Below are 19,643 nucleotides of genomic sequence, written 5' to 3'. Positions count from 1 at the left end.
AGGAAAAATTTGCTGCGAAGAATAGGTCCCATTCCTAGTGAGGAGATCCTTCATCTCATTTTCCTAGAGAGAACACCAGCAACCCCCCAACGCCAGCCACAGATGAAGGTCTGTAGGAAGCAGGTTCATCCCCGGCTGAGACCATCAAACAGACAGAAATCCATCCCCGAGTGCAAATTTGCATCATGCAAAATGAGAGCACACGTACCTTTTCAGCAACTGTGCGCATTTCAGTTCCAGTATATGTAAATTTGGGGTCATTCCTTTTGGGGATAAATTAGAAAAAAAGGAACTGAGCTTGGGAATATAAAAAAAAGGTCTCAAAGCAAAGTAACAGGATTAGCAGCTTTTGCAATGAAACAGCAGAGACAGAGGAAGAGGAGGGAAATAAACTGAGACTAGAGCTGTGCTCATGACTGTTAGGAGGAGTCTGAGACACATGCTTAAGTGGCAAGCACATAGTTTTCATGGTGAAAGCTAAAGTCCTATAACGCTAGATATTAAGCAGTTGAGTTTGCCAAGGAGAAATTCTGCTATGCTTTGAGGTCTCAATAAAGGTAACCCAAAGCTTTCACCGCCAAAAGCATTCAAGCTGCTGGAGATCTTGGAGATCACTGTAGAGTCCACCAGGGGAAGGCAGAAAGCCACTGACAATGTAGACAGAGAAATGGATTAATAGAGGGACATGGCCCCTTCCCATGCACGCCATCTTCCCCAAAGAGCTTTCACTTAGGATTTTGGTTCCTGCAACCATATTTTTCACATCCATATTTCAACTGCCAATCCTCCTAACTAGAAAGTCAGGTGGAAAACAACTTTCAGGACTCCAGGTGGGGTGGAATTGAAACTGGGTTACTGAGGCAGCTCCAGAGTCATCACAGTAAGTTAGAATACAACCGGTCCAAAATACTGGGAAAGCTGTGATAATTTGGCGTTAACAATAACAAAGAGATCAAAAGATAGGAATAAACAAATAGAGTCTTACCTTAAGTCATCATTTAACTAGAGTGGGAAAGAGCAGAAAAGATTATTGATCACATTAACTGTATTAGAGGTACACGATGCAGACAAAATGAAAATCAGGTGATAGGCTCCTGTACAGCAGCATGAAAGCCTGGACAACTCTTCGGATTGTCAACAAGAAAGCTCGGTCTCTCGCCCTCTGCAATATTTAACGCAGCAGATATTTGGGAGTCTTGGAAAGCCTCACCTGTCTTAAGTTATTTGATGCACTCAAAATGACTCCTAGAGGGAACAGTGAAGGCCCTAATCGTGGACGCCTGCTTCCTAATACACTGATGTCATTATTATAACAGATTCTTTCTGGTCTGACTCGCGGGTTTCGTCACTGGGGTGGTAACTCTAGATCTAAAGAAAAGCCACACAGTACAACCCGCCTACCAATGTAGGAGATGAAGGAGACCCAGGTTCGACCCCTGGATAGGGAAGATCCCCTGGAGGAGAAAATGGCAAGCCACTCCAGTATTCTTGCCTGGAGAATGCCACGGACGGACAAGCCTGGCAGGCTGCAATACACAGGGTCGCAAAGAGTCGGCCAGGACTGAGCACACCCAGGAGAAAATACAAGTCTTCCCTCCCCACCCCCCGGCGCTCCCCAAGCCTTGATGGGGACCGCTGGGGGCTTGTGAAAGGCTCCAGAAGCTTTCGGCGAGCAGAGGGAAGGGGAAGGACCTATCCAAGGACGAGCCGAGGGGGCCTGTGGCCTCCAGAGCCCTGGGCGCGGCCAGCAGCCACCCGGGGACGTGGGGGGACCGCTCGGCAGGGTCCTGGCCAGGCTGGGCGGGTGACTTACCTCCCCAATGCACAGCCCCATCACCTCTTCCTTCTCCGTGCTCAGAGCGTGGTTGAGACACACGAGGAAAGCGTCCGACTCCAGGTGGACCGCTTGCACCGCCTGCACCACCTGCCCCGCCATCTTGCCCTGGCCCGCTCACGTCTGCCTTCGGCCAGCTCGGGCCTGGCCTACCCGCCGCTCAGCCGGGCCGGGCGGGTTTCGCGCGGGGCGGGGCCTGGGGCGCCGGGCGCGCGCGGGCGGAGCTTGGGGCGTGGGGGCGGGGCCTGGGGCCTGGCGGCTGGGCGCACGGGGGCGGAGCTTGGGACGCGGGAGCGGGGCTTGGGGGGCGGGGCTTGGGGGCGGGGCCTGGGGCGGGGCGGGGCCTGGGGCGCGGGGCGGGGCGGGCGGGCGCGGGGGGCGGAGGTTGGGGCGCGGGGGCGGGGCCGGCCCAGCGGCACCTGGGAAACGCCCGCGCCGGTTGAGGCAGGCGTGGCCGTCGGGGCGGAGGGCGGTGGCCGGCCGCGGGCAGGACGTGGGGCCGGGCTCGGGGGGCGGCAGGGAGGCGGCGCTGTCTGGCCGCGGGCGGACGTGGTGTGTGAGGAACGGGCGGACGGCCGGGCCGGCGCCTCCTGCTCGCCGGCGCCCATTTTGCCCGCCTGCCGAGAAGAGCCGTGCGCGGCCTACACGCTCCGGGGACCTCCCGCCAGCGGCATCGCTGCCCCCGCCGGCCTTCTCGCGCCCAGGGCACGCTCTTTGGAAATTGGGTCCCGAGTTAAGGTTTTCTTTTATTTTGTTTCCAAGTTAGGGGCCTTGAATTTGGGACCACTCTTTCACTGGACCACTTCCGGTAACCAGCCGGTAACTTCGGTTCGGTGACCTCGGCTCGGAATGCGCCTCGGCTCGCCCCGGGCTCACGTCCCGATCTCGGCTTGAGTGGCCCGGGGTGGGTGACCTGAAGTTGTAGCCTCGCTGCTCTTGAGGCGGATTAATTAGCCCAAGAAACACTATATTCATGTGAGTAACCTCTTGGCAGAAACAGTGCTACACTGTATCTGAAAAGTTATCACTCCTAAGCTTGGTGGTTGCTACTTTCTCCGAAGGCTTTTAGGTATCTCTGTGTTCGATACAGGGAAAGGGAAAGGGGAATTCAAGTTTCGATTCGAGGTCGGATGTGTCTCAGATCGCCGCAGATACGCACGAGTTTCCTCAGCTCGCCTTGTCTCGGTGATATCAGACCCAGTAAAAGTCATTTTCTTTGGAGGTGTGATAAACACGCCATAAGGGAAGTACGCATCTCTCAACTGCCACGGCTAGAAATTACACGCGGGTTCTCGAACGAGTCTAAATCAGACAATCTATGCCGTGCTGCCACTACAGCCGGTCAGTGCCTGTTGGTTTGACCGGTTTCGTGTGTAGTCTGGGAGCCAGGCGAACAGGCCAGTACTGGAAAGGGAACACGCCCAGGGTGCTGCTGGAGGACGTGTTGATGCTTTGCTCTTCTCCCAAGTCAGTTCCAACCCCAATCTCCCCACAAACAGGGCCAATGTCCCGTGGAACTATCAGGAACATCCATGCCAGCAACCTCCATTGTTTACCTAAAGTTTAGGAATCATATTGCAGATCCTTCCACTATTCATTTTGCTAATGATGAAGCAGGGGCGACATTTCAAGTGTGCGATTACACTCGACCTATCCGATTTTGCTCTTAAGCTTCGATTTTACAGCATATATTCTTTTCAGTTGCTCTTTGTGGCTAGTGTGCCCTGCGCTGATGGTGCACGAATGGCTGTTATTACTGTTTTCTGATGGGACTTCTTCCGTTTATAACCACTTATAGGCCGCACTGAAAGAAAAGAAAAACACTTTTTGTCAATGATTGGTGTTAGTCAATCTCACATTCAACATTGACATTCTCTTTTATAATGCTCATGGGTGCATTAGACAGCTCTAAAGTTTAATTGGAGTAGGAAAAAAAAACCTAACATTTATGTCAAAGGTTATTGTGTGCTAGACTGCGAAGCATCTCTATGTCTCATATGTGTAAACTGCCCCAGTTGGAAAAAGCGTCTGCAACTTCTAGCTGTGTTACCTCATGCAAGTTAGCTAACTTCTCTGCGCCTTACTTCAGTCATCTTTAAGTGAAGGTAATCATAGTATCTAATGAGTGATTGTGAAGATGGCAAGGGTCAATATATATAAGACATGTAGAAACTGCTAAGTAAGTGCTGACAATCATGATCAATATGTTCTCTATCATTTAACATTTAGAAAGCTGGAGTGTAGAGAGCTTAGCTTATCCAAGGTCACAGAGCTAGTAAGTTGCAAGACCAGCATTCATATACAGGCCAGGCTGACTCCAGTGCTGGCATTCTTGATATTAATAACTTCACTCATTGTAATTAGATGAGTTTATTAATTCACTTCAAATAAAATAAGTGTATTCGACTGATTCATGTTTGAAAGCTGTTCAAACACCTGGAAGTTAAACCAAATTATAAATTTTTAAAAAGACAATAATTCATTCAATACATGAAAAATAATGGTTTTACTTACATACCTAAGGAAGTCCTTCTTTGTGATCTGTCATCTATTTAAAATACTTTACAAACCACCTTACTAAGAAATGTTCTATCTAGGCCAGTGAGGTCCCTGGTCATATTCAGGTTACCATCAAGGTAACCCTCATGGGGGCAATCGTTTTTAGTGTATTCATGGGTATGCTTAGTCGTTCAGTCATGTCCGACTCTTTGTGACCCCATGGACTGTAACCTGGCAGGCTCCTCAGCCCATGGAGTTTTCAAGGCAAGAATTCTAGAGTGGCTTGCCATTTCCTCCTCCAGGGGATCTTCCCCACCCAGGGATCGAACCCACGTCTCTTGCATCTCCTGTATTGGCAGGTGGATTCTTTACCATGAACACCACCTGGGAAGCCCTACATTCATGGGTAATGAAGGAATATAAACACTTTTTTTGGCCACACCGTGAGGCATGCAGGAACCTTTGTTCCCCAACCAGGGATGGAACCCATGTGCCCTCAATTGGGAGAACAGACTCTTAACCACTGGACTGCCAGGGAAGTCCCTGTAAACACTTGAGTCCACTTGAATTTGCATCTGGTAGTATTCCTTGAGTTGAGTGGAACAGTATTCCTTGAGTTGAGTGGAACAGGGTTATGTTCCGTGTATTGTATTGCACTTTGTACCTAAGTTTATCTCGAGGTTTTCAGAGATTCATTTTAGTTCACAGGGCCCTGAAGTTTATGCACAAGTGTCATATAGAGAAGAATGTTCTCTAGTCAGATAAATTGGGGGGAATGTTAAAGTTTCTTGACTACATAACTTGCCAGAGCTTTTATTATCCTTCGGTGCTTTATGCTTCCCTAAGATTCCCAAACTTACTTGACCAAGAAAAAGTTAGGGGCCAGCGTTCCAAGGATCACCTCTAGGAAGACTGTGTTCCATTCATACAGCCTGTGATTCTGGGGCTGCTGAGTTGCTTCAGTCATGTCCATAGACGGTGGATTCTCCAGGCAAGAACACTGGAGTGGGTTGCCATTTCCTTCTCCAATGCATGAAAGTGAAAATGAAAGTGAAGTCACCCAGTCGTGTCCGACTCTTAGCGACCCCATGGACTGCAGCCTACCAGGCTCCTCCGTCCATGGGATTTTCCAGGCAAGAATACTGGAGTGGGGTGCCATTGCCTTCTCCAGTGATTCTGGGGGCTTTGTTCTTAATATCTCTCACTGAGCCTTTGCATTTCTCAGCTGAGGTTCTTGTTGATTTGCATTCACAGGGCAGCTTCTCAGTCCCTTGATCCCTGCAGTTGCCTTCCACTGGACCATCACGTGTCTCTGAGTGGGAGTCCAGGGCTGTGTGCTGGGGCTTGTCCCCAGGCTCACCCCACCGACGCCCAGCATGTTGTCCTGTGGGTCACAACAGTACATGCGGTGCCTTTCCTCTAAGAATATTTTGCAGAGGTTCACAGGCCTCTTGGTAGTGATTCTTCATAACTTAGCCCATCCAATTGGTTGGCCCTCTATTCTGCTGGAAGTATCTCCTTTCAAAGTCAGGGTAACCAGTAAACATTTGCTTTTCCTTCAAAACATGTAAATGTCAGTGTGGCAATCTGTTAGTTGTTGCCAGGACCTGACTGTGAAGTTGAGTTGGCCCTAAAACCCTCAACACTGGGTTTCTACTTTAAAGGGGGGTGGGGGGAACACACCGATTTCTTCTGTATCAAAATTCCGACTTGACTCTCTTTTTGACATTCCTATTTACTGTTTTTCTTTTCTTGGATCGCTCCTTTCCAGAGCTGTGGGTCGGGAGGCAGGGAAGAGGCAGAATAGTTGTGTCTGCTAAATGGAAAAAAAGGCTTTGAACAAAATAACTAACAGCTATCTAATTGACCCAGAGAATGAACCACTCTCTACCCATGTTTATATGGCCTTTTGTCTGTCTACTCAGCATACCGTGTCCATCCACTCCCAGGAACACTGACTAGTATTTGAGGCTCACAGTGCCCCAGTACTGCCCAGTACTGTGTTATTCCTTCTGTCTAGGTGCTTATAATACTATATCGGGGTGGGGCGGGGACAGGACTTGTGAAATAAGCAGAGCGAAATGCAAAGCGATTTATAATCAGTGGCCAAAATGTGACTTTTAGACATAAATGTTCAGTAGTCATCAGAGGCAAGATGTTTTCATCAAGGAGGCAGACATGTACCCTCTGTGGTCATAGCATTGAGATAGGCAGAGAGGCCTGGGAATTATAGGTGAGTGAACAGGGAGACTGCAAGGAGATCCAACCAATGTACCCAAACGGAGTTCAGTCCTGGGTGTTCATTGGAAGGACTGATGTTGAAGCTGAAACTCCAGTACTTTGGCCACCTGAAGTGAAGAACTGACTCATTGGAAAAGACCCTGATGCTGGGAAAGATTGAGGGCAGGAGGAGAAGGGGACAACAGAGGATGAGATGGTTGGATGGCATCACTAACTCAATGGACATGAGTTTGGGTAAACTCTGGGAGTTGGTGACGGACAAGGAGGCCTGGTGTGCTGCCATCCATGGGGTCACAAAGAGTCGGGCACGACTGAGCGACTAACACTTACTTACTTATAAGACAAAAGGTATGATAGGCTCAGAGTTAGGTCCACTCAGGGTACAATGGGCAAAGCAACTGTGATGCTTCTAAATCATTCACGCCAATCAAACCATTTCCTCCCTCTCTCAAACATATTTCCACCTACCTTTCAGTGAAGGTAAACTAACAATGTTAAGGGAAAACAACAAATCAGACTCAGCTTGTTCTGGCAAAGAAGGCTGGGTTCAGCTCAGTTAGTTCTCCTCTCGGACTTCACCCTGCGTTCTGGCTTCTTATTTGCTCTTGACAATCTCATTTTGAGGGTTTAGCAACCTCCCAAGCCGTATTTCAGTCCCTCTCCTACCTAATGGTCACCCAGTGGGAATAGAAGGCCTTTGTTTTTCTGGAGTGGATTCCCCAATGGCATGTCTGCACCCTGCCCAATGTAGACATCCAGGGAAGCCACCCCATGATGCTGTAACCTGGCCCCCAAAGGTTCATTCCTGCAAAATGCAGGTCGAGTTAATGTGAGACCCTGAAATCTGATCCAGAAGTGGGCAGAGGATCCTTACGGTAGAGCTGAGTTTGTGTTATGGAAGAGTTGGGCCCGAAGGTGTGCTTCGCTTATACCTCTCAAAGAGCAGGTGGGCTTTTCTGCTCTTCTGACTTGGGAAAACAGAATGTAAAGCCACCCGTCTGTGGGGAAATGGGCTCCCGTGACACCCCAAAGCATTAAAATGAAACGAGATGGGTAACTCTCGTTTGCTGTCTCTCAACTCTGAACCATCACCATCCCAGAGTCTCTTGGAACTGAAACATTCGATGATGTGACCTTATATATTTTCCCTGAAAAGAAAACTGCCTTCTGGAAATGCCTAGCCCCTATAAGTACGCTTTCTAAGAAAACTGCTAAATAGGTTGTTTGCCCTTTAAAACAAAATTCTGATTGCCGTTTAGAAAGCCACACACATGATTACATGACTTGACCTGCACAGTCTTACATTTTAAGATGGAAACTGCTTGGAAAGTGCTTTTACTTGGGGACAGATGGCATGCATGCATCTGTTCTACTGCTTTCCTGCCCCAGTAAGTGTATCCTTCTGTGCACTGCTGTGCATACTCCACGGCTCACTACATTTTGTCCGATGCTGCTTATGGAATGCAGACTGCGAGACCACCCCCCATCCCTGGCTTCCCATAGCGCTGTTCCTACATGTCCCCAGAACCTCTTCCCTCCCAGAGTTCTCAAGTGCTTTGCCGTCAGCAGCCTCACCCAAGGTTCCGCCCTGAGTTTCAAACTGGCCATGAGCTTCAGATGCCCCATGTTCGGTGTAGATGGCGTGAGTAGGCATCAAAGAGGTTGGCTTCTAGTTGGTGGTTGCTAGTTCCAGGTCCCCTGGCTCATGGGTCTGTTCAGTCCAAGGCCCAAAGTCACACCTGTGTCCTGTGCACGGGTGCTGCAGGCTTAGGTGGAGAAAAGCAGGGCTAGCATTGGACCCCAAAGCCCAGGATGGCAGGACAGGATGTGGGGGCCCCACCCGATCGCCTCTGGGTTCACCAAGAGGGTGTCTACCGCGACGAGTACCAGCGCACGTGGGTGGCCGTCCTGGAAGAGGTAATTGTTTCTCCTTTGTGGATTTCTTGATCGATTTTTTGCTTTCAAGCACATCCGTCGCACCATCCTGAAGTCTCTGGTTTTCTGTGTGATCGCTTCTCTCCACCAGGAGACGAGCTTCCTAAGGGCACGAGTTCAGCAAGTTCAGGTTCCTTTAGGTGACGCAGCCAGGCCAAGCCACCTTCTCACCTCCCAGCTACCTCTCATGTGGCAACTCTACCCCGAGGAGCGCTACATGGACAACAACTCTCGCTTGTGGCAAATCCAGCATCATTTAATGGTAGGCCTGTTGCTTAATCATGTTTTTTATTTTTCATTGTCCTGGGCCTCTTATGACAGAGTACTCTATAAACTTTTCTTTTTCTGGCAGGTCAGGGGCGTACAGGAGCTGTTACTTAAGCTTTTGCCTGATGATTAACCGGGTATGTATTTTCTCTTTCCCCGGTCCCTACCCTATACTACTTCTTTTTCACTCTGATCGTGGTGATGCTAATGATCTTTTCTTTTTCACCCCACCAGGTGCTGGGATTCTAGGAAGAGATGCTCCACTGTTCTGTTCAGTAAATGACAATCACGACATTCACCACTGCAGTGCACCCACCTGTGGGCCTGGGGTGGGGGGGCATGGGGTGAAAAACTGCTCAAGAACACAGAAGTTTAGAAAGGGCCATGAAGAACACGGAAAGTGGAACTGCAGAGGAAGGGTTATGCAGGCAGAAAGCAAGCCAACACAAGCACGTAGTTAGGATACGTAACTTGCCATTGACTCCTTTGGAAATTGCCATAGACCCGTTAACGGACATCATCTGCTGGACCTGGGATCTGATGAATCCCACAAAAGTCAGCACCTGCTACAGAACAGATGCCCCGATCACCAAGGACTTGGTACTGATTTAGAGAGAAGAGAGCAACTGCTAGCAGCATCAGCATCTCTTTGTCGCTTATTTGCCCTGCAGCAATTCACCTGCCTTTCCTTCTCCCATCCTGTAAATATCCTAGGTTTTGCGCCAGTGTTTCCCATCCCAGTACTGACCTAACTCAGATCTACTGAGAAGTTAGGGGGCTCTGAGGGGGAAAAAAAGAGAAAAAGGAGATTATTTGCATTCATGAAATAGCTACCAAGGCTCCTGGGCCTTTTTCCTTTCTGAAATGGTGTCTTCACATTATTAGAAGTAGCTGATCAGAATCAGGGGCACTTTTTTTTTAAGTTTATTCTCTGGTTTCAAATATCTGAAGTTGGTTTTTGTAAGAACTCCACGAAAAAATTTAACTGCTTACCTAGCACCTTTCTCAGGAAGTAATAATAGCACTGAATATTGCTGATTCACTACCCGATAAAGACATTTCCTGAGTTAAAATATTCATAGCACTTTATGTACATTAAAAGTAAGGTTTTACTTGTTAAAAAATCTCGGGAATAATAGCTATCATGTGTTCAGTCCTTACTGCCTTTCAGGCATTGTTCTATGCAGTTTATCGCCTTTATGACATTTAATCCTCTGATCAGTGCTTTCAGGTAGGTATGATCCCTATTTTACACATTAATAATAAGGAAAAAGACTCAAGGAGTTAAATCATTTATAAAGGTGGTTCTGTTAAGTCATAGAGCCGTCAGGTTGCAGCTCTGGCTCCCTCTAGCCCAATGTTGGTTTACAGTGGTCAAGATGAGTTGAATTCAAGGGTTTTTTTTTTCAAGCTATTTATATCTTCTAAGCCAAATGGAATATTATACAAATACAGCATATTCATCCTCTGAATGAGAAGAACGTTTTAGTGTAATTGTTTTCCAGCAATTGTAAGAGCATACTGCTTGTCTCAGAAGAAAATTCCATCTAGAGGGGCTTTAAAGTCTTTATGTATAAAAACAAAATAAAAATCATTTTTCTTATTTTAGTTTTCTGGATATGCCACAGAAGGATCCGTGCCAGAAACAAGCCTGTGAAATACAGAAATGTTTACAAGGTAGTATGTTAAATGCTTTTTCTATGTTTCCACTTTATCTGTGAACTAACAAGAGACCAACTGTTCTTTTTATCAGCAGACAATACTAACTCCACTCAGAATATAATATTTCTGTAATTTATCCTCAAGATTTTCCTCATCACCAAAGATAGCAGAAAATAAAGCAATGTGACCTAAGCTTAGGGTTAACAAATCTTGGTTGTATGTTTAGAATCACCTGGAGAACTTAAAAAACTTGCCTGGAACAATTAAATCACCCTCTCTGCAGCTGGGGTCTGGGTAGGACTCAATCGAAATAGTTAACCAGGTGATTTTAATACACAGCCAGAGTTGAGAATCACTAAGCTGAGCAAAATCCTTTTTAAAAGAGACTAGTTTTAAATGGGTTGGTCATACTTTACCAACTCACTTTGGTGGCCGACAACTCACTTTTTAAGAGCAATCAGGTTAGAAGGTGTGGGGGTGAAAATACAATTGGGATTCCGCAACTAACTCTTAAAGGCAAAAGTTAATTTCAGCTAAAGTATATTTGATATGATTTGTCCATTTTGTTGGACCAGATGCTAGAGGATTTTAGTTTTATAAATCAGCCAATTATTACTAACAGAAAGCTACAAGGCTATCTGAATTTGAAAACTGATTTATCATTTTTCCCATTATTAAAGTAATAGACATGGATGCCCATGAAAACATAAAAACAAAAGGAGAAAATGTTCAGAATTCACCCAAAGACTTACCACCAAAGAAAACCCTTGTTTGTGTATTTCCATTGACCTTTAACTTTCATTCTTGGACTTTTCCATTTATGATGCAAGCAATATTTTAAAAATCTTTTAGTCTGAAATGTTAATGGAAAATAAGAATGCCATTTTATTCATCCTTTTCTTTCCTTTCTCCAAATTGACGAAAAAGGAAGGGGAATTCTCTGGCAGTCCAGTGGTTAGGACTCCATGCTTTCACTACCATAGGCCCAGATCATCCACCCCCCGCCCGCCTGCCCACAAAGAATGCTCTTTGCAATTTCTTCTCCCAGATAAATTCTTAGGTGATTCTGATTCTTTCCTGATTTGAATTAGCATCATATGGCTAAAGAGCTGGTTACACCCCCTTGCTACAGTGAGAGCTGGAAGGACTGAAATAGAGACCATTAAATACTCCCTGGATGACAATTGCAATTGAAAGGGCTTTAAATAACATTGACTTAATCCTTTCACCCGTGAGATGGATATAAGCTTTGTAACTTGTCCAGACAGAACTAGTAAGGGGCACAGTGATGATTGGAACTCCTTTGTTCTAGGTCCAAACCTGGACTTAGCTGCCCAACCATACTCTTGCTGATCAAAATTGTTTTTCCTATCCCAGACTAACTCCCATGCACCCCATTTTAGTACTGGGGGACTCAAATCAACTGCAGCTTACCTAGAACTTTTAGATCAAGTCCTCCTAGACTTAGGGTCTATCTTTGGCAGGGATATGCAAATGTTTTATGTAAAGGACCTACCTAACAGGAAACATTTTAGGCTTTGGAGGTCAGGAGGTCTTCAGGTGGGTGTATGTGGCTGTGGGTGTGGGTGTGTGTTTACAACCTTCTATAAAAACCATTCTTAGCTCATGCATGGGAAGTCACTTCAGTCATGTCTGACTCTGTGCGACCCCATGGACTATAGCCCACCAGTCTCCTCTGTCCATGGGGATTCTCCAGGCAAGAATACAGGAGTGGGTTGCCATGCCCTTCCCCAGGGGATCTTCCCAACCCAGGGATCGAACCTGCATCTCTTATGTCTCCTGCATTGGCTGGTGGGTTCTTTACCATTAGCATCACCTGGGAAGCCCCCAAATAAATTTATTCTTAGCTCAGCTGTTAAAAGAGTGGAATTCAACCCTGAGGCTGAAGTTTTTCAACCCCTAATGCAAAGGTTTGTTTGGGAACATCCAGCAGCCACCTTAAACTGAGTGCAAACTAATGTACAAGGGATTAGTGACTCATCCCTAAAAAAAAAAAAGAGAGGAGGTTAGAATCCTCTGCCCAAGTAAAAGGCACATAAGTAATCAGCCTTAAAGAAAAGGAAATTAGATGTGAAAATATCTTCCAAGCACTTTGTAAATCATACTTTTCTTCCTTATTAAGCTGTCAGTGGGTCTCTAAATCAGAAAGAATTCAGTGGATGTGGTTACATCCTCTTTCTTCCATGTCTGTAGGTACATTAAGGTGAAAAGGACCAGGAAGTTCAGGTCTTAACATCCCTATGCATGAGTTCTATGAGATCATGACTAGGGTCTGACTTTCTGTTTTTCAGCCAACAACTACATGGAATCTAAGTGTCAGGCTGTCATCGAAGAACTGCGTAAGTGTTGTGCTCGATATCCCAAGGGAAGATCTCTCATCTGCTCAGGATTTGAGAAAGAAGAGGAAGAAAAGCAGACACTGAAGCACACACCACAGTAAAGTTCTGCCGAGAACCGAAACGCTGCTATACGTTTCCACTATGCGGGTTTTATTTATCCTCCTGACTCTTTCTTCAGGCCAGGTAGCAGCAAATATCCAATGAAAAAGTCAACTATAAAAGTTAATATGCCATCTATGCAGAACAAATATAAATATATTGAACAAATGTGTAGAATGTGATAAAACTGAGCTGCTAAAATAAATCTTTTCAGTGAACATTTTTGGTTTGGTATATGTGATAGTTTGCTTTCTTGTTACTAAAGGCAGATTTGACTGCTTGTTCGAAAGGTGACAGTGGAGGGTCATGTGTCAGTAGAAAAGCAGGCAAGCTGGGGAGGAGGTGGACTCTTGTCCTCACTCCAATTCTGAAGATTCTGATCAGCCATGACAGCTTTTACAGGGCAAAGGGGGAAGAATCTCAGGGAATCATTGAAGCAGGAGGTTGGTGTACAGACTAGCTAACTCTTCAGATGTTATCTTGCTGGCAGGATTACTTATGGGGGTTACTGGGGGCGGAGGCCTACCTACTTCTCTCTAGGAAAAGAATCAACAAGTTAGGCGAGGCATGGTGTGCATTCAGGAGAACATAAGTCAGGAGTTTGCTTAAATTGCCTGGTGATATCATTCCTATGATCAGGTCCTTTTAAGGTTACAGGGGAACCAGAAATGGGCAAATAGGAAAAGGGCAAAAGAGCTGCTTTCTTTATAACAAAATATATATTTGGTCTTTATCTCCATTCCTCGACTGTGCTCCTAAAACTCTTAGAATTTCCTAAGTTTAAAGTGCAATCAGGGAAAGCAAAGAGAAACTAAGGAACCTCTTGATGAGGGTGAAAGAGGAGAGTGAAAAGACTAGCTTAAAACTCATCTTTCAAAAACTAAGATCATGGCATCCAGACCCAACATTTCATGGCAAATAGATGGGGAAAAAGTGGAAACAGTGACAGATTTTCTTTTCTTGGGCTCCAAAGTCACTGAGGACAGTACTGCAGCCGTGAAATTAAAGGACACTTGCTCTTTGCAAGAAAAACTATGACAAACCTAGACAGTGTATCAAAAAGCAGGGACGTCAATTTGCCGACAAAGCTCCATATAGTCAAAGCTATGGTTTTCTCAGTAATCATGTACAGATGTGAGGGTTGGACCATAAAGAAAGCTTCGCACTGAAGAACTGATGCTTTCATACTGTGGTGCTGGAGAAGGCTCTTGAGAGTCCCTTGGACTGCAAAGAGATCAAATCAGTCCATCCCAAAGGAAATCAACCCTGAATATGCATTGGAAGGACTGATGCTGAAGCTCCAATATTTTGGCCATCTGATGCAAAGAGCTGACTCATTGGAAAGACTGAGGGCAGGAGGAGATGAGGGCAACAGAGGATGAGATAGTTGGATGGCATCACCGACTCAATGAACATGAGTTTCAGCAAACTCCAGAAGAAACACACCAGGGAATCCTGGTGTGCTGCAGTTCATGGGGTCACAGAGAATCAGACCGGACTTAGCTACTGAACAAGTGCAATCAAAGTGTCTTTGGTTATGTTAATGAGGATACTTTTGAAATCCCCTAGATAACTTTAGGATGGGGGCTGGTTGCCAGGGGAACCAAGCTCCAATGTTAGAGGGTTGGAACTTTCAGTTTGCACCCCCACCCTGACCTCTGAGGAGGGAAGATGGGTGAGAGGCTGAATAAGACTAAGTTCAACCACCAATGACCAACGATTTAATCAACTGTGACTTGTCACAATCAATGGTGATCTTTGTGATTTGTCAAAAGATCACAGAAAGACTTCCCTGGTGGTGTGGTGGATAAGAATCCACCTGCCAATGCAAGAGACGCAGATTCAAGCCCTGATTTTGGAAGATTCCATATGCTGAGGAGCAACTAAGTCCATGCACCACAACTGCTGAAGCCTGAGTGCCCTAGAGCCTGTGTTCTGTGAGAGAAGCCACCACAATGAGAAACTTGTCCACTGCAGCTAGAGAGTAGCCCCTGCTTGCTGTAACTAGCGAAAAGCCCACACAACAATGAAGACCCAGCACAACTTAAATAAATGAATAATTTACCAAAAAAATCACAGAAAAATAACAAAGTCAATTAATCATCAAAGTAGTAATTAATGAATGTTTATTACACACACACCAAAAAGACAGTTGGTAAACAAAGAGCACTTAAACCAAAACATGGAATGAGGCCCAGGGGTGTACTGTTATAAAGTAGTTTACATAGTATGAGAGCAGTGACTGTTTTTTCTTCACAGTGATTGCTTATATTATTAGAATTTTCCTAAACGGTAGGGAATTGGTCAGCAGTTACCTCATATCAGCCTTGGAAACAGGTCAATTTTGTCTTAGGATTTTCAGAAGCATAAGCAAGAAATGACCTAGGTCAGGTTAGTCTCCCAGAGTTAAATTAAGCCTTGCTTGTGTGACTAAACTGGTTTTGTCTGCTCAAGGAGTTTTCAAGGCTAGTCTCAGTTTTTTCTTCTTATTTCTTTAATTTTTATTGAAGTATAGTTGATTTACAATGTGTTAATTTCTGTGGTACAGCACACTGATTCAGATATACACATATATACATTCTTTTACATATTCTTTGCCTTTATGGTTTATCACAGGATACTGAATATAGTTCCCTGTGCTATACATTAGGACCTTGTTGTTTATCCATAATAAATATAATAGTTTTGCATCTACCGAATCCCAAACTCCCAGTCTCATCCCCCACCCTTGGCAACCTCAGGTCTGTTCTCTGTGTCCATGAGTCTCCTGCTTTGCAGATAGGTTCCTCTGTGCCATATTTTAGATTCTACATATAAGTGATATCACATGGTGTTTGTCTTTTCCTGACTTCCTTCACTTAGTATGATAATCTCTAGGTTCATTCACGTTGCTACGAATGGCAAAATTCCATTTCTTTTTATTGCTGAGAAGTTGTCCACTACGTATGTATCACATCTTTATCCATTCAGTGGATATTTAGGTTGTTTCCACGACTTGGCTATTATGAATAGTGCTCCTATGAACATAGTGGTACATGTATTTTTTCAAATTAGAGTTGTCATATTTTTCGGATATATGCCCAAGAGTGTTGCTGGATCACATGGTAGCTCTACTGTTAGTTTTTTGAGGAAACTCCATACTGTTTTCCATAGCAGCTGTACCGACTTTCATTCCACCAACAGTATAGGAGGGCTCCCTTTTCTCCACATGCTTTCCAGCATTTGTTATTTGTGACTTTTTTTTTCCCTTGGCCACGCTGTACAACTTACAGGATCTTAGTTCCCCAACCAGGGATTGAACCCATTCTCTTAAGTGTGGAGTCCTAACCACTGGGATGCCAGGGAATTTCCTGTTATTTGGAGGCTTTTTACTTTTTTTTCAATGCCATTCTCCGAAGTCATCCCACCCTCGCCCTCTCCCACAGAGTCCCAAAGACTGTTCTATACATCTGTGTCTCTTTTGCTGTCTTGTATACAGGGTTATCATTACCATCTTCCTAAATTTCATATATATGCATTGGTATACTGTATTGGTGTTTTTCTTTCTGGCTGACTTCACTCTGTAAAATAGGCTCCAGTTTCATCCACCTCATTAGAACTGATTCAAATGTATTCTTTTTAATGGCTTAGTAATACTCCATTGTGTATATGTACCACAGCTTTCTTATCCATTCGTCTGCAGATGGACATCTAGGTTGCTTCCATGTCCTGGCTATTATAAACAGTGCTGCGATGAACATTGGGATACACGTGTCTCTTTCAATTCTAGTTTCCTCGGTGTTTATGCCCAGGAGTGCGATTGCTGGGTCGTATGGCAGTTCTATTTCCAGTTTTTTAAGGAATTTCCACACTGTTCTCCATAGTGGCTGTACTAGTTTGCATTCCCACCAACAGTGTAAGAGGGTTCCCTTTTCTCCACACCCTCTCCAGCATTTATTGCTTGTAGATTTCTGGATAGCAGCCATTTTGACTGGCGTGAAATGGTAACTCATTGTGGTTTTGATCTGCATTTCTCTGATAATGAGTGATCTTGAGCATCTTTTCATGTGTGTGTTAGCCATCTTTATGTCTTCTTTGGAGAAATGTCTGTTTAGTTCTTTGGCCCATTGTTTGATTGGGTCATTTATTTTTCTGGAATTGAGCTGCAGGAGTTGCTTGTATATTTTTGAGATTAATTCTTTGTCAGTTGCTTCATTTGCTATTATCTCCTCCCATTCTGAAGGCTATCTTTTCACCTTGCTTATAGTTTCCTTTGTTGTGCAGAAGCTTTTAATTTTAATTAGGTCCCATTTGTTTATTTTTGCTTTTATTTTCAATATTCTGGGAGTTGGGTCATGGAAGATCCTGCTGTGATTTATGTCGGAGAGTGTTTTGCCTATGTCCTTCTCTAGTCATGGTGTATGATTTTTCTTTTTGTGTTGCTAGATTCAGGTAGCTAATACTTCGTTGAGAATTTTTGCATCTATATTCATCAAAGATATCGGACTCTTTTGGTAGTGTCTTTGTCTAGTTTCAGTATCAGGTGATGGTGGCTTCATAAAATAATTTTGGAAGTTTCCATCCCCTTGTCTTTTGGAAAACTTTGAGAAGGATCAGTATAAGTGCTTCTTTGCATATTTGGTAGAACTCAGCTCTAAAGCCATCTGGTCCTGGACTTTTGTTTGTAGGGAGTGTTTTGGATTTGTTTTTTTATAGATTCTATTTCATTTCTGATGATTGGTCTTTTCAAGTTGTCTATTTCTTCTTGATTCAGTTTTGGTGGGCTGTATGTTTCTAAAAAATTGTCCATTTCATCTAGGTTGTCAAATTAATTGGCATATAATTGCTCATAGTATTCTATGGTTTTCTTTTGTATTTCTGCAGTATGAGTTATATAGTTTTTCCTCTTTCATTTCTTATTTTGTCTATTTATTTTCTCTCCTTTCTTCTTGATGAGCTTGGTCAGAGGTTTGTCAATTTTCTATACCCTTTCAAAGAACCAATTCTAGGTTTTATTGACTTTTTAAATTTTGAAATCTTTATTTCCTCTCTCATCTGTATTATCTCCTTCCTTATGCTCACTTTAGGTTTTGTTCTTTGTTTTTCTAAATCTTTTAGGTGGTGAGTTTGGTTTGAGATTTTTCTTGTTTTTAAAGGCCTGTACTGCTATGAACTTCCCTGTAAGAATGCTTTTGCTATATCCCATAGATTTTGTATGGCTATTTTCATGGTTATTTGCCTCAAGGCATTTTTAATTTCTTCTTTGATTTCATTTTTGACCCATTGGTTTCTTAGTATCATGTTGTTTAGCCTCCATGTAATCATTTTTTACTCATTTCCTTTTCTGTGGTTGATTTCTAGTTTCATGCCATTGTGGTTAGAAAAGATACTTGAAATAATTTCTATATATCTTAAATTTATTGAGGCTTGTTTTGTGCCCTAGTTTTTGGTCAGTCCTAGAGAATGTTCCATGTGCACTTGAAAAGAATCTGTATTCTGGATTTTTTGGATGTAATGCCTGAAAATATAAATTGAATGTGACTGTTCTGTTGTTATCATTTAGGAATCTCTGTTGCCTTATTGATTTTCTGTCTCATAGATGTGCCCATTGATGTGACTGGGGTGTTAAAGTCTCCTACTATCATAGCAATGAGAAGCCTGTGCACTACAATGAAGAGTAGCCCCTGTTCACAGCAATTAGAGAAAGCCCACGTGCAGTAATGAAGACTCAGCACAACTAAAATACATGAATTATTTTAAAAGTCCTATATATACCCAATATCAGTCAGTTTAGTTGCTTTGATTAGACTGACCTTTGTTGGCAAAGTAGTATCTCTGCTTTTTAATATGCTATTTAGGTTGGTCATAGCTTTTCTTTTCCTAAAGGAAATCAGTCCTGAATATTCATTGGAAGGACTGATGCTGAAACTGAAGTTCCAATAATTTAACCACCTGATGCAAAAAACTGACTCATTGGAAAAGACCCTGATGCTGGAAAAGATTGAAGGCAGGAGGAGAAGGGGATGACAGAGGATGAGATGGTTGGATGGCATCATTGACTCGATGGACATGAGCTTGAGCAAGCTCCGGAGGTGGTGATGGACAGGGAAGCCTTGCATGCTGCGGTCCATGGGGTCCCAAAGAGTCAGACACAACTGAGAGACTAAACTGACTGATATTAGGTATATATAGGAGTTTGTAAATAATTTATGTATTTATTTTTAGTTGTGCTGAGTCTTCATTACTGCACGTGGGCTTTCTCTAGTTGCTGTGAGCAGGGGCTACTTTTCATTGTGGTGCATGGGATTCTCATTGCTATGGCTTCTCTTGCTGCAGAGCACTGGCTCTAGGTGCATGGGTTTCAGCAGTTATAGCATGCAGGCTCCATAGTTGCAGCTCTTGGGCTCCAGAGTGCAGGCTCAGTAATTAAGGCCCATAGGCTTTGTTGGTCTGCGGCATGTCGAATCTTCCTGGACCAGGGATCAAACCTGTGTCCCCCACTTTGGCAGGTGGATTCCCATCCCCTGGACCACCAGGGAAACCCATGTGTTTTATAACACTGTGTAATGAAGTCTCCTTAAAAACTCAAAAAGGATGGGGTTCAGAGAGCTTCCGTGTTGGTGAACCAGAATGCAGCCACATGCCGGGAGGGAACACACTGCAGTTCCGTGGGGACAGAAGCTCTTGGTGTCAGAGCTGGCTGGACATCACCCTGGTACCTCTTCACCTGGCTGCTGTCCATCTGCTGCTGCTGCTGCTGCTAAGTC

At 44.4% G+C, this 19,643-nt stretch overlaps 3 protein-coding genes across 9 annotated transcripts in view; 2 read left to right on the top strand and 1 right to left on the bottom strand.

The window, feature by feature from the left end:
• Positions 1–2,016, bottom strand: part of BRCC3 (BRCA1/BRCA2-containing complex subunit 3) — an 86,096-nt gene extending 84,080 nt beyond the window's left edge. For 2 of the 3 annotated variants that reach the window (XM_055437950.2, XM_055437952.2), the window contains exons 1-3: positions 1,814–2,016; positions 986–1,002; positions 209–263 (exon numbers count right to left, since the gene is read on the bottom strand). In XM_055437950.2, coding sequence (XP_055293925.1) covers positions 209–263; positions 986–1,002; positions 1,814–1,936 — 195 coding nt within the window. In that variant the 5' untranslated portion in view covers positions 1,937–2,016. The remainder of the gene's footprint in view (positions 1–208; positions 264–985; positions 1,003–1,813) is intronic. The other variant, XM_055437951.2, reaches the window with a different exon arrangement.
• A 655-nt stretch (positions 2,017–2,671) lies between these two features.
• Positions 2,672–9,051, top strand: MTCP1 (mature T cell proliferation 1). 2 transcript variants are annotated; one of them, XM_088834084.1, is made up of 5 exons: positions 2,672–2,809; positions 8,340–8,491; positions 8,601–8,771; positions 8,862–8,913; positions 9,011–9,051. In XM_088834084.1, the coding sequence occupies exons 2-4, from the start codon at positions 8,387–8,389 to the stop codon at positions 8,907–8,909; spliced, it is 324 nt and encodes a 107-aa protein (XP_088690210.1). In that variant the 5' UTR covers positions 2,672–2,809; positions 8,340–8,386; the 3' UTR covers positions 8,910–8,913; positions 9,011–9,051. The 2 variants fall into 2 exon arrangements, with proteins under 2 accessions (XP_088690210.1, XP_088690209.1); XM_088834083.1 differs by lacking the exon at positions 2,672–2,809 and having other exon boundaries at positions 2,816–8,491.
• CMC4 (C-X9-C motif containing 4) lies at positions 2,673–15,056 on the top strand. Of its 4 annotated transcripts, XM_088834085.1 has the most exons (4): positions 8,895–8,913; positions 9,011–9,051; positions 10,386–10,453; positions 12,751–15,056. In XM_088834085.1, the coding sequence occupies exons 2-4, from the start codon at positions 9,032–9,034 to the stop codon at positions 12,897–12,899; spliced, it is 237 nt and encodes a 78-aa protein (XP_088690211.1). In that variant the 5' UTR covers positions 8,895–8,913; positions 9,011–9,031; the 3' UTR covers positions 12,900–15,056. The 4 variants fall into 4 exon arrangements, with proteins under 4 accessions (XP_088690212.1, XP_088690211.1, XP_055249471.1 ...); XM_088834086.1 differs by lacking the exons at positions 8,895–8,913; positions 9,011–9,051 and adding an exon at positions 2,673–2,809; XM_055393496.2 differs by lacking the exons at positions 8,895–8,913; positions 9,011–9,051 and adding an exon at positions 9,060–9,376.
• Positions 15,057–19,643: the final 4,587 nt, after the last annotated feature.

The sequence above is a fragment of the Moschus berezovskii genome, chromosome X, assembly GCF_049115385.1.
Source record: "Moschus berezovskii isolate FMDL1 chromosome X, NW_MosBer_1.0, whole genome shotgun sequence".
Classification (NCBI taxonomy): Eukaryota; Metazoa; Chordata; class Mammalia; order Artiodactyla; family Moschidae; genus Moschus; species Moschus berezovskii.
Note: the sequence above shows the minus strand (reverse complement) of the source record. Positions and strands in the feature narration are given on the sequence as shown.